The sequence below is a fragment of the Coenobita brevimanus genome, chromosome 71, assembly GCF_032717465.1.
Source record: "Coenobita brevimanus isolate Jiangsu-jjx chromosome 71, ASM3271746v2, whole genome shotgun sequence".
In the NCBI taxonomy this organism is placed as follows: domain Eukaryota; kingdom Metazoa; phylum Arthropoda; class Malacostraca; order Decapoda; family Coenobitidae; genus Coenobita; species Coenobita brevimanus.
Genome location: NC_137024.1, coordinates 48,866,175 through 48,883,488, shown reverse-complemented (window position 1 = coordinate 48,883,488; position 17,314 = coordinate 48,866,175). Strand labels below are relative to the sequence as shown.

The 17,314-nt window shown below is 42.7% G+C and overlaps 1 protein-coding gene across 7 annotated transcripts in view; it reads right to left on the bottom strand.

The window, feature by feature from the left end:
• LOC145406856 (uncharacterized) overlaps positions 1-17,314 on the bottom strand; it is a 560,030-nt gene that overhangs the window by 183,917 nt on the left and 358,799 nt on the right. For all 7 annotated transcript variants that reach the window (XR_013898600.1, XM_080277963.1, XM_080277968.1 and 4 more), the window contains one exon: positions 4,411-4,509. Coding sequence is in view for 6 of the 7 variants with exons in the window: in XM_080277963.1 (XP_080134089.1) it covers positions 4,411-4,509 (99 nt within the window). In the remaining variant the exon portion in view is untranslated. The remainder of the gene's footprint in view (positions 1-4,410; positions 4,510-17,314) is intronic.

Genomic DNA, 17,314 nt, shown 5'->3' with positions numbered 1-17,314 from the left:
ACACGTCTCGCATGGCCGGCCACCCCACTCACCCCACCCTGCCCCGCCCCACTCCACCCTCATTCTACTTCTAGGGGAACATTAAAAAAAAAAAAAAAAAAAAAAAAAATCTGACTTAATGCTCCTAGTGCATTGAATCTAACCTTTCTTCTCTTCCATATACTAAACCACTTCACAGTATCGACATTCTATTCATTCAGCACTATCCTGCGCCGTACCCCTTCATCCAATCTCATCTCTCCAGGGCCAACCCATCCATTCACCTCTACCCATTCTATCCTACATCGTCCTCCGTAACCATCAATCCAGTTTTGCTCTATTAATTCCCTTGATATTCATTTTACATCACCAACCGTCACAAATTCACACCCTACAATATTTCACACAACGTTATCCTGCTCCATAATCCTTCATCTAATGTCATCTAGCCCGTGCGAGTCCATTCATCCATTTCTGTCCTATTCATCCTGTATCATCCAACAGCATTACTGATTCATTTCTGGCCTACTCATACCCTCCTTTTCATACAACAAAATAATTCATCATCACCAACTGACAGCCTGCTTTACCTGTTCCACAGTCTTTAATCCAGCCTCATTTACTTTATATGACCTCATCCATCACCCATCATCCATCCTATTCTGTACAATCTACCTCATACCTACTACCCTGGATTCCTTTTGAAATGTGATCCCATCACTGATCATTCTATTCAACAAGCTGTATATATCCTGGCATGTTCTGTTCATCCTACCACATCCATCCAGCATCAGACGTTACGGTCAGTCCACACCCATCATCTCCATATCTCCCGTCTGTCATGTTTTGTTCATACTACCGATACCAATCCTTTTCCATCGTATTATATACACACCAATTAATCTATACCTTCTACATCCTCTGTTCAACTAACCAATGCATCATGTCTTATCTGTTACAATATCCATCTTACACTATACACTCATCAGTTCAGCCCTCCTCTCCCCCACCTCTCTCTGCCCCTCACCCCCTCATCTCCCAGCAACCCGCGTCCACTCCATCAAGCGTGTTCGATCCCCTGACACACTTTCTCATGCCATGTTTATCCTGTCACATCCACTTTGCTCCATCCTCCATTCTCAACTCCAATCGTTTTCAGTCAACCCCAGTTTCTCCTTCCCCAGTGCTACCCTTCCCCTCCTCTTCTGTAGTCCTCCCCTTCCCCATTTTCCGAGTGCTAACCCTATCTATCCCCTCTCCTCCTCTCCCATCTTTCCAATCTTACCTCTCCCCTACTGCCCAACTCCTACCCCTTCCCTCCCCTTCCCCATTCCCGCCCTTCTCCTTCCCTCCCTCTTCCCCACAGTAAACTGACTCCATCTACTTGCCTATCTTTTAAGCACTTACATTATCAGTGCAAGCTGTACCGAACACTATCCACCCAAATCAATCCTATATCCTCACCCTCTTTATTCCCCAGTTCAATTATTCCCAATTCTTCCTCCCCCCCCCCCTTCCGTCTTCCCCCTCTCAGTCAATCGGGTCCACCTAAACAAGCGTGTTTCGAATCCCAAACATTTTCACATGTTTTATCCATCCCACACTATCCACTCCATACAACCCAGCTCCTCTCCCAGTCCTATCCTATTCCCCTCCTCTCCGCCAACCAAGCGGGTCCACTCGATCAAGCGTGTCTCGCCCCCGGACACACTCTCCACCAGTCCCATCACGACCCCAAGGCTACCCCACCCGGCCATTACACCGCCATATATTATTATTATTACTCGTCTGGCCGGTCCGGAGTAATTAGGCCGATATGTATGTGATCTTTGGGCAGGTTTCATTAGGATACGTACTGAAATTATGATACACGTATATTTTCTTTGTACGTCGCTGTTACACTGTGTGGGTCGTTATCATCATTATTACTATCATCATCATCATCATCGCCACCGCCAGCAGCAGCAGCAGCAGCAACAACACCATCAACATATCATATCGTCATCATTATCCTCCTCCTATTCATCATCATTATCATCATCATTCAAACACTTCCCAGATGAAATACAAATAGGGCAGGAAGGATCCAGAAAAACAGGCAAGAAAGAACAACACAAGGAGGGCGACCAAAAGTGCGCATCAAAATTACATGAAGCACATTATCACACATGCCGGTTCCATGTTATTTATGATATGTATGAACTTCAGGATGGCTTCAGGCACAACTCTCTATTCTCTCAGTTACACTAAGATATCACCAGTCAGACCGGTTGGGGGTAATGCGAGCAATCAGGAGAGCTTCAGTGGAACTAATTAATTGATGGCTGTTATCTGCTGGTATTTTTCCTGCCACTAGGTTATCCCATTTTCACATCAATTACAACGGACGGAAAGACGTGTAAGTTGATGCTGTATATGGCTTTTAGGAGCTCTTCACTGAAACATCATGGCGTATAACTGATGAAATTACTGTCAGTAGTTTCCTGTAATTTTTCCGGCCACTTAGCCCACCCCATTTTCACACCACCCCTACCAGTCGAAAGTAAAATGTACTTCATGTGACTAACAAGTGTTTCAGAAGGTTATATTGGTCTGGAGCTGATAAAATGCTGGTTATAATATGATTCTTTCTCTCACATCACATATTGGTTGCCACTTGGGTTCCTTAGTCTTATACAAACTGAAAACTGGCGCTTTATAAGACCTCTAGGAATGCTTTAGTGAGTCATATTCAGGTAGAACTAATGAAATGTTGGTTTGTCTTTTAGTTGCAAGTTTTTTCTCAAATTCAGTTCTATTTTCTCACCAGTCAGGCGGGTTGGAGGCAAACTGTGTTATATATAACTTTCCACAATGCTTACTGGGTCATCGTCGGGTGGAACTAATGAAATGGTGGTTGGCATTCTTTTTGTAATTTTCTCTCTCACTCAACTTAGTCATGCCAGCTGGAGGTAAATTAGTGTTCTATATGACTTTGGGGAGTGCTTTAGTGGGTCACGGTGGGGCAGAACTATTGGAATATTGGTTGTTACTTCTGCTGTGATGTTCCCTGGCCACGTAACATTCTCAGGCTGCTACGACTCATACTTAAGTGAATAAATTCGTTTGGCGATGGATGGAATAGAATACCAGCATTGTTTGGACTACGACGAGATAATGGTATCGGTATCAACACTCTCAGTTTCTGACTCACTTTCAGCTAAACAAAAACTTATGACATTCCCTGTACATGAATACTATCGCCGTTTCATCCACGTGAGGGTGAACTAGCCTATTTTCACAAGAGTTGGGCAAGATGAAAGTAATCTGCCCCATAAATAATCAGGAGTGCTTCAGTGGACTAATCTGAAGGACAACTAATGAAATTCAGGTAGTTGTTTTTCTTGTACTAAACATTAATCTCTCGAGGGATGTTTAAAAAGTATGCATTATATTTAACCTATAGGAATGTTATACGTCTACAGTCAAAGACGTCGTACTGAAGATGTAAAATGTAACTCAAGCATAAGATCAATACTTTACTATATCTTCTGCATTCAGTATAAGGAAGTGCTATACACATTTTCAAACAGAACTAAAGGAAGCGTTAGTTATACCTGTACTCTTACAGCTATATTAATTTTCTAATTCAGATTTTCATTTACCATTCAGCACAAGTTCCAACGATCCGGAGAATGATGTCAGTTATACGAGTATTCAACCTTCATGAATGCTTAAGATTACCTTCAACAAGATCTAGTGACAAATCTAGTAATCTTTCCGGCTCTATATTAACCTTGGGGAACACTTCGGTGTATCCTCAACGTTCGTTCGGAAAATATGGCAGTTTTCAATTCAGCTTCACGTAAACTACGGGATACTTAGCTGATTCTCCTATATAAACTTCGGTGTATGTGTATGTGAATCTGCTATGCATACAAAAAAAACACCTGCTGCATTTTTAAAAATTTCTCTCTCCCTCTATTTCTGCTCCTCCCTCTCTCTATGTTACTCACACAGACGTCTCTCAGTGTATTCTATGCCCTTCCACATCTCACCTTATCTCTGTATATCTTTTCCTTGTCCTCCTTCCCCCTCTCTGTTCATCCCTCAGGAACTCTCTAACTACCTCCTCCTTCCTTCCAATTGTTTCTCTACCCCCCCCCCTTTCTCTCTCTCTCTCTCATCCTCACCTTGTCCTTGGTCTTGTCATTCTCAGTCAATGTCTCCTTGAGTCTCTTCCTGTCGCCATTTCCCTCTTCTTGTCATTATCCTTCAACCCCGTATCTCTGAATCTATCTATATAATTATCTGTCTCTGTATATCTATCAATATATCTTTCCATATATCTATCTGTGTGTTTGTTTATGTCTCTATTTCTCCACCCAATCACATGCCAACCTACCTATCTATCAATAAATCTATCTACCTATGTCTGTCTCTCATCCTAACCTTGTCCTTGTTCTTGCCATCCTTGCTGCCAGCGGCCTCCTTATGCCGCTTGCTGCTGCTGCCTCCACCGCTACCTGCCCCGGAGCCGCCACCCCGAGTCTGTGGACAAAGAAGATACAGTAAGTACTGAAAAAGACGGACTGAGTGAGAAATAAAAAAAGAAGTTACATATTACATCATACAAAAAAATAGGTGTGCAAAGGAGGGAGAAACTGAAGCACGAAAAACGAGAAGTAAAACGGCTGCAGTGTAGACAAAAAAAAAAAAAAAGTATGACGACAACCAGTGCCATATTACCCCCTTCCGGATGTAGGCGCCTGAAGCCTGGCTACCGCAGTTTAGAACAGGTAAGAGTAGCAGGCCGACCTACGCCCCTGGCAACATTTTACATGAACAACCTCCGTTTACCTGCAGAGAATCTGACCCCTTGCGCACAAAGCACGACCTTCACCCAAACCAAAGTACATTACCACTAGACCCGCAGGCGAAAAGATGGAATAAGACATGACTGAAAAGACGTAATCTGGTAAAAACACAAAAAGAAGTTTAACCTTTCCAGTATGATAAAGTCTGCTACAGTCGCGCTATCTCAAAGCCATTTTAGTCGGCTTAGGACAGACTTTCAACCGAATGGTCTAGATGAAGCAGTTAACCACGTCGGTACGAGATATCTCCCCAGTGTAGAAATTATTAAGACGTCATCATACTGAACAGACCAGACGCTGAAAAATGATATACTGCTCGGCAGACAGGCGAGACCACAAGAAGTATTACCAACACTACCAGCCGTATCCACTTTTGTAAAACCTCTCGTGTTCTTCCTATTCATCTTTCATTCTCTCTCTCTCTCTCTCTCTCTCTCTCTCTCCCTCTCGTCTTCCTTCTGTTTCATCTCTCCTTCCCGTCCTCCTCCTCTTCCTCCTCCTCTCATTTTACCTTTTCATTTCCTCCACTCCCCCTTTCACTCTTCCTTTTTTTCTTACCTCTCCGTACCCACTTTACTCACATCTTTATCGCGTTTTCTCCATTTAAATTCTCCGTCCCATCTCCTCTCCTTCATCCTTTACCTGTATTTTCCTCCTTTTCTCATCTCTTTCTCTCTCTCTCTCTCACTCCCCCATCCCACCCTCTGCCCACCATTACACCCATGCGGCGGTTGTTATGGTAATGGTGGCCGGGTAGGGAGACTAATATTCCCTGCTCTGTGGTCATTACTGCCGTGACGATTGCCCACTGCTCAGAGATTTATGGCGGAGATAGGCCTAGGAGGAGGTACACAGGCCTAGCTGCGGGTACTGAGCTGTAGGTACGAGGACTTGGAACGAAGGTTACAGGGTTCTGATGCCTAGGTCAGACGGTATGGTCTAGGTACAAAGGAAAAAGGGTACAGATGCCTATGTGAGAGTACAAACATGTCGATGAGGGAATACTAAATCTTACTTGAGGGAGTATACTAGACAGTATGGTACAGACACCTCGGGATAACGCACAAGAACCTGATTTTGAAAGTACGGAGGAAATGTTCAGGTAAGAGGTAGAGAGTGGCAAGCACAGCGGTACAGAAGATACTCGTATATGGATTTCAGAGCTTTGTATGGAGGTCTTACAGCCTTAATCTGAACACTGGGATCCTGACTGTGTAAGTAAGCCCCAAATGCTGAGCTATTTGTGGGACTCATGACGTACTCGTAAGTTGTTGATGGTCAACCCCAGTCTGTTTGACAGAGCAGACCCATCAACCACAGGCAGGCAACCGTTCCTTTAGGGCTGCCCCGTGAACTGAACCGATGCTCCCTTGTAATTGAAAGTGCTTCGCCAGAGCAAGGAGCGGGCAAATGTGAGGAGGTTTGATTTCTGGGTGGATGCCGCATTTGCGTCTCTACACTCAGTTAACAGGGGCACCATTGTAGACTCCATCTCACCCTATGATGTGAATGTATGATTACTATCTGCCGCTGCAAATGGTCTCCTAGGATACAGGAAATCATTACACTTGTCATTTAGTGCAGAGCTACCAAAAGTGGGAAGGACAGTAATAAAAACTGCCAGGATGGAAAGGGAGAAAAGAAGAAAGGAGGGCAAACACAGAAACAGGCTGATAGAGGTGAAGTAAGAAGTAGGCAGCGCAACTTCAAGTGAATGGATGATGGTCGCCACCACCTACCACTTCTGATAAAAGTATCTGATAAAAGTAAAACGTGTGTGTGTGTGTGTGTGTGTGTGTGTGTGTGTGTGTGTGTGTGTGTGTGTGTGTGTGTGTGTGTGTGTGTGTGTGTGTGTGTGTGTGTGTGTGTGTGTGTGTGTGTGTGTGAGTCCTCTGTAACACACTATGCAGGCAAACCACATGCAATGCCACAAAATTCCATGAATGATCGTATATTCGGGTCCTCATACACCTTCGCCCTGTCAGTTATACGCATACGGTCGTCAGTGCTTATATTTTAAGATTTATATTGTGGTATCCAGGCTCTGGTCACGATCAGGAGAGTATGGAAAACGGGAAGAGAAGAGAGGAGAGAAAAAAAAGGAGGATGGTGTATAATGTGAGAGAGAGGCAGGGGGAGGAGGTAAAATGGAGAGCGAGGGACATGGAAAGGAAGGGAACAACAGAAAAGGAAGGAATGGAGATGGTGGTTGAGAAAGAAGAGGTACAGATGGAAAGAGTGAGAGAGAGAGAGGAGGGATGTAGGGAAGGAAACAACAAGAGGGCAGATATACAGGGAGAGAAAAAAGGAGTCCAAATGGAGGGAGTGACTGTGACACGGCAGATATGGAGGCAGGGAGACAAAGAAAGGGTTGAGATGGCAAGGAGATGATAGGCAAGGGTGGTAGGAGAGTGGGAGGGAGGAGGGGAAGAGAAAATGATAGCTCTAGGGAGGGACTGTGAATGGAAGGAAAGGACTCCGGAAGATAAGTACTATTGTTAACAAAGAGAAAGGGGAAGAGATTGTGGCGCTACGAGACAGAGGGAGAACGAGAAAGGAGGCTATGGAAAACTGGAATGGGGACTGAAGTAACAGAAGGTATAGAGTATGCTGATTAAAGAAGGCTGAAGGCTGGTTGTCAGAGGAATGAGACTTGCAGATTAAAAGAGATAAACAGACTACAATGACACATTGTTCTTTATGTGGCGATTCGGCATTAACAAAGAAGTCATAGAATAATTGTTATTCAAGAGGGAAAGCTTTCTCTCATCAATCTCTACCCAGAAAAATGTGAAAACGCCATAAAGTTATATAAAAGGAAAAGAATTCAATAGATACAATATTCTAAAATATAAGATTATTAAAATTTAACAGTTATACAGTCACAGAAATATTAAACCAGTGCCACTATTGTATTGCTATTGTGCTGCCAGGTGATTATATATATATATATATATATATATATATATATATATATATATATCAGTAACAGAGGAACTAGATGTCTTTTCTCTTTTAATCAGGTGATACTTTTTAATAAAGTTTATTCTTACAACCTGCAGACGATTATATTCAGCTAAGGAAAGATTTTTCGAATGGGAGTAGGTAGATATATCCTTCAATAACATTTTCACTACTAGAGGGCTATCGTTAGTTGAACAAAATCTTCTGAAGGTGACAAAACTAAAATATAAAACTACGTCATCAAAGTGAAGGGTTTAAATCTTTATCTTCCACTGCAAACTCTCCTTAGTATTGTTTTTCTCTATTTCCACTTCCATTTCTTTTCAATGCACGATGTCGCTACCCCACACTCTCTCTAACTCTCTTCATCATCAATCAGCAGTTTCCTTTTTTTTCCTATTCATTCATTTCTCTTCCTATTTAACCGTTCCCAGCTGTTCTTCTCTCTCCTCTTCCTCTTCAATCTCGTTCCCTCCCTTCCTCCCCCTTTTCTGCATCCACTTCAAATCTTCTTACTCCCTCGCCCTTCCTCTTCCTTCCTCCCATCACTATTCCAACTCTCGCTGGTCTCTTTTTTCTTCCTTCCTTTACTCTTCCAATCCCTACCAATCTACCTTTGCTTTTCCTCTCTATCCTCCTCCTCCATCACCATTCCAGCCCTCACCAATCCATTTATCATGACAGCCGCCTCGCGTGAATCCCTCGATAAAAAAGACCTAAAAAATGTTGAAGTGGCTGCGTCACACAACAGCAGATGGTGCTGAGTTTCCTTCGTGATGGCCCTGTGTGTGTGTGTGTGTGTGTGTGTGTGTGTGTGTGTGTGTGTGTGTGTGTGTGTGTGTGTGTGTGTGTGTGTGTGTGTGTGTGTGTGTGTGTGTGTGTGTGTGTGTGTGTGTGTGTGTGTGTGTGTGTGTGTGTGTGTGTGTGTGTAACTGATCAAATGACATACAAATATACATACATACGGTATATATATATATATATATATATATATATATTCAGCAAGAGAGAGAGAGAGAGAGAGAGAGAGAGAGAGAGAGAGAGAGAGAGAGAGAGAGAGAGGAGGTGGGGAGGATTATGCAGACACTGGTAAGTGTTTACGACTGAGAATAAAATGATTGCAATTCTAACTCCTCCAGCTGAGAGGGCTCTCCAAAGTATACTAAAATTGTCTGGCGTTCAAACCAGTAGCTAAGACTTCCTGAGGCTCGAAGTGTTACGGTGAGAAACATTCTCTTACGATATCAGTGTTATCACTGTCAGGAAATTAACTGTAATGTAGCTGAGACCATCGTACACTAAACAAAATCTATATACCAAGATCATGTTAACATCAAACGAAAAAAAAATGTATCTTATTTTTCGTAAAAGCTCAGCTTCGCATATGCTGCTCGCTTACACTTCCAGAAGCTCAGTAGGTCGCAATATGTTTACCGTAATATCTCACATCCATATCACTTCTCCCGTCAGTGTGCGGAGCATCCAATCGGGTAGCTGGGCTATTTTCTCTTCCTGTGCTGGGCCGCCATCTGCCGTGTATCTGACTGGCGGGGTCTGAGCAGAGGGCGGCCACATGACGCTCCTCAGATGGCAAGCGGTCACTGAGGCTCCCGAAAAGTATGGAGAGTAACATCCTGATCTTCGTTTTGCGTGACGTAAAAATAACGACAGCAACAACAACAACTAGCGTCACCACCACCAACACCACTACTGCCATCTCTACTACTACTACTGCTACTACTATCACTACTACTACTACTACCACTACTACTACTGCTATTGCTACTACTGTTACTACTACTACTGCCCCCCCCCCCCAACACACACCCTCTCCACGGTTGGATCCTCGTGCTAAGCCATCGTCCGTGCCTGCCAGGTGCTGAAGACGCCCTCACCATAACGGCACCACCACATCACTATCATCATCCATCATCACCATCACTATAATACCACCATCATATAAAGTAACATGGCTTCCACGACAGCATCATTACCACATTACCACCACTACAAACATAGCAACACGACCACAATGGTACCATTATCATCACAATAAAACAAACCACCATCACACTCACAGTACCATCATCATCACCACCGACCATAACTTCACCACATCACCACGATAGCTCTGTTACACACACTACCACCACCACAACAGTACAACATCATAACCACATCTCTCCATCATCACCCCTCCCCCTAAAAAGAAAACACACACACACACACACACACACACACACACACACACACACAATACAGTATCATCATCACTACCATGAAAGTTCTAATACCAAAGAAGTACCACCAAACTACTGCTACTCCACCACCATAACCATCATGATCACTCCTGGTACAATCAGAACCACAACCATCATCACCATAATACCAGAACCACTCCGCTACCACTAAAATACAGCACCATCAATACCATCACTAAAGCACCACCACCACAGCGACAGCATAACATGATCAACACCACAACCACAACTCCACCATCACCACAATATCACGAGCACACCACCACCACAAAAACACCATTACTTCCATCACAATAACATACTCATCGCCATTATCACACGCAGCACCTTCAGTACACCATCATTAATGAAGAGAGAGAGAGAGAGAGAGAGAGAGAGAGAGAGAGTACTAAATGACAGATATTTAGTGACTTCAACGCTGACCTATAAAGTGATCCACAACTTCCAAAACAAATCTTAAAATTCCTTCAGTACGAAGGCGTGCTTTTTAAGTTAATGCTTGTTGTCTCCAGAGGCTTTTAGTCAGCTTATCAGATACTTTCCGAACTGCACGGGCGATACACCTCTCAAGGACCTGTCACCTCGAGGCCACTCGTACGTTATACAATAACGTCTGGAGTAGCATGAGTTAGTCAAAAGTAAATTTAAAAAAATATAAATAAATCCAGTAAACGGTATTTAAGTGGTTAATCAGTGGCTTGCTAAGAAATATGTCGAAAGATTAGTAGACATACAAACATACGTCATCTAATCCTGTGTTGCCCCATGAGAAGCATAGGAGCCCGGGGCTAGGCAAGTCGGTCCTGACATTTATGATGAGAGTGACCAGCTTCGCTTATCCCTGAGTGGCATTACGTGAGCAATAAACCCCAACCAACTCTTGGAAGAAAACCTGCACTGGCCCAATCCGATTGGTGAGACCTAATTACCCACTAAACCATAAGGCGCCATAATTTGGTTATATGGTTACTACCCAGCGTAGTGAATGGTTTCCTGGTGTACAGGAAACTATTTAGCTTATCATTCAGTGCAGAGTCATCTGTAGACGGAAAGGAAAGGAATGAATGAAGGAAAGACAGAAGAGGAAGGAAGGAAGGAAGTCAGGAAAAGGCAGTCAACCGAGAGCAGCATTACATCGAGTGAGTGGATAGTGAGAGCCCCCACCTATCACAAAGAATTAGTAAAACATATTTAATTTCTTACAGGAATATTGCAGATTCACCTCATACTAATAACCAGATATTAATAACCACAAACAAAAATTATAGATGTTGTGGTCTACTGAGTTCTTTAGCAACACACAAAGACCAGGCTCGATTTCTTGTATGACACATATTTATGTCATCTCATCTTCAGGTGGGAACAAGTGCCAAGACGATGATGATGATTACTACAAATACTACTACTATTATATTAATTTCATATTAATATCTTTATTATTATTATTGTCATGGGTCAACAGAGGATTAGACGATGAATGAAGAAAGAAATTATTATTATTATTATTATTATTATTATCATTATTATTGGCACCTGGTGGTTTAGTGGGTAATTACTGCGCTCCAGTCGGATAGAGCCTGTGATGGTTTATATCCAAGGGGTGGTTGGGGTTGATTGCTCATGTAATGCCACTCAGGGATGAGTGAGGCTGGTCACTCTCATCTTAAATGTCGAGACTAACTGCCTAGCCCCAGGCTCCTACGCTCCTCTTGGGGCAATGTAGGATTGGATGATGGATGAATTATTATTATTATTATTACAGTATTATTATTATCCTCTGGGTCCGGATGTTGGTGTGAATATTATTCTGGGGCAGAGAGAAAAGTGTACATTGGGGATATATTAAAAAATGAGTGTGTGAACCGAAAAGACGTAAATTCTTGCCACAACTCCTCATTTTTCCAAGACAACAGACGTCATGCTTAGATACCCCGAGTGATTCCCCACGCCCCTCAGTTCTCTCTCTCTCTCTCTCTCTCTCTCTCTCTCTCTCTCTCTCAATAACAGTAACTCTCTCTCTCTCTCTCTCTCTCTCTCTCTCTCTCTCTCTCTCTCTCTCTCTCAATAACAATAACTCCTTTCCAATATTTCTTAACTGCTAAAATTTATTCATCCTTCCGATACGCCCTTCGCTAGATCACTTTATTGGACAATGTTGAAATCACTAAATAGCCATTGCATGAGATGAGGAATCTCTCTCTCTCTCTCTCTCTCTCTCTCTCTCTCTCTCTCTCTCTCTCTCTCTCTCTCAATAGTCCCTTTAGAAAATCTCCAAAAGGTTAATATCTACACATCCTTCAGACTTGTCCTTTGCTAGATAATTGTTCTCTTTCTCTCTCTCTCTCTCTCTCTCTCTCTGAAATGCCTCTTTGCAATATTTCCAAACTATTAAAGTATACACATCCTTCCGATTTGTCCTTTGCTAGATCATTTTTTGGTCAGTGCTGAAATTTCTAAATAGCCATTGCATCATGAGGAAATCTCTCTCTCTCTCTCTCTCTCTCTCTCTCTCTCTCTCTCTCAGTATGAAGTACAATTTTACTCTACACTTTATACTGTTTCGAAATGTTCAAAACTACTTTTACGCCTCGTCCTTTGCTAGATCACTTTACTGGTCAGCATTGAAATCTCTATGGCAATCACATCCTAAGTAATCAGCAGGAATCTCTCTCTCTCTCTCTCTCTCTCTCTCTCTCTCTCTCTCTTACACTGTGTCCAAAGCTAATGAGGTATCACTTAACTAATCAGGAACAATCAGACAGACTGGAATCTCGCTTCATTAGTTCCAAACCCGAGACGTAACAGGACCACTGACCTCCACTGCACAGAATATGTCAATGTCTGATTGTCTGTCATGCTTTGCTACATTCTTGTGTGTGTCGATTTCGTTCTTGCATCAACCTTTTTACTCTTCTATCAACTAAAACATCCATCTTCTTTTCCTTTACTGCATTTCTCTCTCTCTCTCTCTCTCTCTCTCTCTCTCTCTCTCTCTCTCTCTCTCTCTCTCTCTCTCTCTCAATTTATATATATACTTCCTTTTATTTTCCACTCCACACTTCCTTGTCTCTCTTCCACTCATTCCCGTGTCTCTCTCCCGTTAACTCCTCTCCCTCTCCTTCCAACACATCTTCCCCTCCTCTCTTTCTCTGTGGGAAGAGAGGTGGAGGTCACAGAACTTCCCTTCCGCACATTTCAAACCCATTAATGTTGTCTGCCTTAATGGCCCATTGTACACTCAATAGGCATAAATATATTTTAATGAAATAACTAATGTCTTTGTCTCCCCTTTTATCACCATATTCCTTCCTAGACCTGCACTCAGGCGCGCGCGTGCATGCGTGCGTGCGTGCGTGCGTGAGCGCGTCCGTGTGTGTGTGTGTGTGTGTGTGTGTGTGTGTGTGTGTGTGTGTGTGTGTGTGTGTGTGTGTGTGTGTGTGTGTGTGTGTGTGTGTGTGTGTGTGTGTGAGGTGGAGGCGTCGTCGTGGGAGCCTGGAGTGATGGAGTGGTGGAATTGTCACGCGTAATGGCTGCTGATTAGGTCTGGGAGCCGCGAGTTACAGGTCTCCCAGGCTCACTGACACCGCTACACGCCCCGCCCCACACCATCCTACACCTGACAACACCACTACACATGCCGCTAACGTTTCTGGCACCACTAAACCAACTGGCACTATACTCACTGACACCACAACTACACCTACCACTAACATTTCTGGCACCACTACATTAACTGTCACTATATTATCTGAAAACACTACAACTACTGACATCTATACACCCACTGCCACCACTATCGCAAATAATACTACTAAAATCAAAGAAAGATTCTGATATTACTGTTACAACTGCCACTACTTTGCCATCACTATTAAGACTGACACCACTATGGATCAGACACTATAATTACTGATAACACTGCACCCACTGACACCACGATCTTGATACCACACACACACACACACACACACACACACACACACACACACACACACACACACACACACACACACTGCTACAACACCACTGTCAAATCTAGTACCTGAACCACCATCTGTCACCATCAGTAACATCCCCATCATCACCATCAATCTTCACGTCTTTCATCACTACACTGTCTTCTTTCCTCCTACATCATCACCAAAGACAATCGTCCCGGCGCCTCTTTGCCATTACTCAATCTCTTCAGTTCCAGAAGAATTTCCTAATATAAGAAAATTCGTCTGGGAGGCAAAGGATATTCTAAAAAGACACCCCAGTAATGAAAGTGTAATGAAGATTATTCATTTCCTTCACCACGGGAACCTGTCTATATATATATATATATATATATATATATATATATATATATATATATATATATATATATATATATATATATATATATATATATATGGAGGGGGTAGCAAGAATGAAAATTTTTAAAAGCCGCCATCGTACAGAAATAAATAATGGAGAGGTTGTGTATATCCTAAAAAGAAAAAATAATAAAATCTGGAAGAGGGTACCAAGAATGAAAATAACAAAACTGACGACATCCACTAGAGCGGCAAAACTAAACGTTATTAAAATCAATAAAGGGTTAAGATGAAGAGCCGCAGGATTGTTCTAAATCCTCCGTCAGCTTAATTCTGCAAAGTGCAAGAAAAAAGATAATCATTGACACAAGGGATTTCTGCAGGCGTGACCAGAGGGTGAAGAGGTGCTGGGGGAGTCAAGGGGTTGGGGTCATTGAAGAGACGAGAGGAGAGGAGAGGAGAGGAGACGAGAGGAGAGGAGAGGAGAGGAGACGAGAGGAGAGGAGAGGTGAGGAAAGGAGACGAGAGGTGAGGAAAGGAGACGAGAGGAGAGGAGAGGAGAGGAGAGGAGAGGAGAGGAGAGGAGAGGAGAGGAGAGCAGGGCATGGCAGAGCAGAGCAGAGCAGGGCAGAGGAAATGGGAGGAGTGGAGGAAAGGGAAGGGAAAAGACGAAAGAGTCAGAAAGAAAACAGAATAGGAACACAAGAGGAGGAAAGAGAACCAAAGAGAGTGAAGAAAAATGACTTGTAAATGGAGTGAGAAAAAATATGCAGAAACGGAAATGAGATAATTACACCAAGAAGAAGGGTTAAAAGAGAAAAATGAGAGAGACGACGGGGAGGGAAGATGACTGAGAGAAGATAGGGAAGGGGCAATAGGAGTAAGGGAGAAGGAAAGAGGATCAGTGGGAAGGTGAAAGGGGTCAGGAGTGTGAGGGAAGATAGGGGTAAATGGAGGAAGGAGCAAAGGTTACCGAAATAGTAAAGATATGTTGAAAGAATATTAAGGTGAGAGAGAGAGAGAGAGAGAGAGAGAGAGAGAGAGAGAGAGAGAGAGAGAGAGAGAGAGAGAGAGAGAGAGAGAGTAAAGGAGCGTGAGTGAGCCCGTGGAGAGAGGCAGTTGAGGATGAGGGGGGGGGGAGGGATTCGAACCATACACGGAGGCTTTACCTTGATCCTACTCGTTCCCGGACACGCCACCCCCCCCCCTCTCTCTCTCTCTCTCATCATTTATACACATTATTCGGTAATGGACGTTGCCTTTGATCCCTTTACAACAGAGTTCTCTCCTAAACTGAATAAAAACTCTCATAAAAATAAAAAATCCTCAAGATGGAGTGGTTACCTTCTTCAGACAACTATTCTTTTTCATATTTAGTGCTCTATATCGCCCAGTGGTCTAGTAGTAAATTTATTTGGACAGAGACACGACCACGACTTACCCACAACGGTTCGCATCGTCTAAAGGTGATTTTCTTTTCCCCGCTTAGATAAAATACTGCCAAGGACGAGGATGGGTGTCATAAGCTTCATCGTTCCGAAGTACATGGCCTAGCCTCGATCCCCTACGTCCCAAGATGCGTAGTATGGCATTGGCTCCGTTATTTGATATCACCAAACGATTTAATTTTACTTCAACTGAATTGTTTTAGCGAAGTAGTTGTAGTCTCCTTTAACAGCTTCAATGCGGTGATGATCTGTTAATTTTATTCTTGCTACTACCGGACGATTCTATTCAGGTTAGTACTGGAGGGGTTAATGATGGCAAAATGTTTCCCGTCTGGTTCGAAAAATCTCTCCCACGCTTAAGAAAGTCTGGAAGCAAAAGAATACAAAAATACCGAAGCATGGGGGTTTATGGCCTGAGGATGAAGCTGTATTGGAATGAACCTGCAAGTGTATTAGTCTATCTTCTCTGCTGATTTTCCCCACATCAGGTATTTCCGATCTGACAGCAGCAAGGAATATTCGCTCATCTATCTTTGGAATATCCGTTTATTTGAGACAATTAATTTCCTGGAAATTTACCTGACGCATTAAAACAGTGACGTTTAATCTTTTCTGCTAAGAGACCAAACTTTAGGTGGTATAGTACTTGACAGGCCACGCACCAGTATTACATAATGAGAGCGAAAAACAGCATAAAAAGAAAATTGTACATAGTGGTGCAGTAATGTATGTATACTCTCAGAGCTTACAATGTGATCATCATCATCATTTTCTTCCTGGGAGTTTCAGGCCTGGCCTTTGTAACGGCACTAAGTCTTCCCACACTCACTTACAATTCACTAAACGTATGCGTTGTGTGTATGCAAACATGTGTGTTGCAAGTTTTTTGTTCTGCTTATGACATATGTAACTCATCTTGTGGGCCAGAGTCTTGACCTCACTGGCTATGATCAATCACTAAACACTACTGACTAAAATTCGGATTCCAGTATCTTAAAATTATACAGTAATGTTATATACTCACTTGATTTACTGACCAGACAGGCTATAACCGGCTCGACGGCCGCTGGATGGGCGCATAATCTAAATTTATCAAAGACTCTCCATCAACATGTGTGAAGAGTTTGGAATGTTTGTTTTCCTTTTCTTTGTATGACGTACTTAAGTTCAGTGATTAACTCATTTAATTCTATTAGGCTTAACATAATCATCCGCATCAACACACATGCATTCTGCTTTGCGGGGTATTTAACTTCAATGTATTTATTTGTCTAAATCTATTAACATATCTGCACAAACACATGTTTTTTTTTGTTTTTTTTTTTCTGTGGGGCATTTAAGATCAGTGCACTTATATGTCTAAATTTAACACATTTGCAGTTTGTACAGTGGGGTACTAAATGTCTGCCTAAATCTATTAACATATCTTCATCACCATAAATGTAGTCTTTGGAAAGTCTGTTTTTGTGAGATATTTAACCTCTGTGTATTTACTTCTCTGTCTGAAC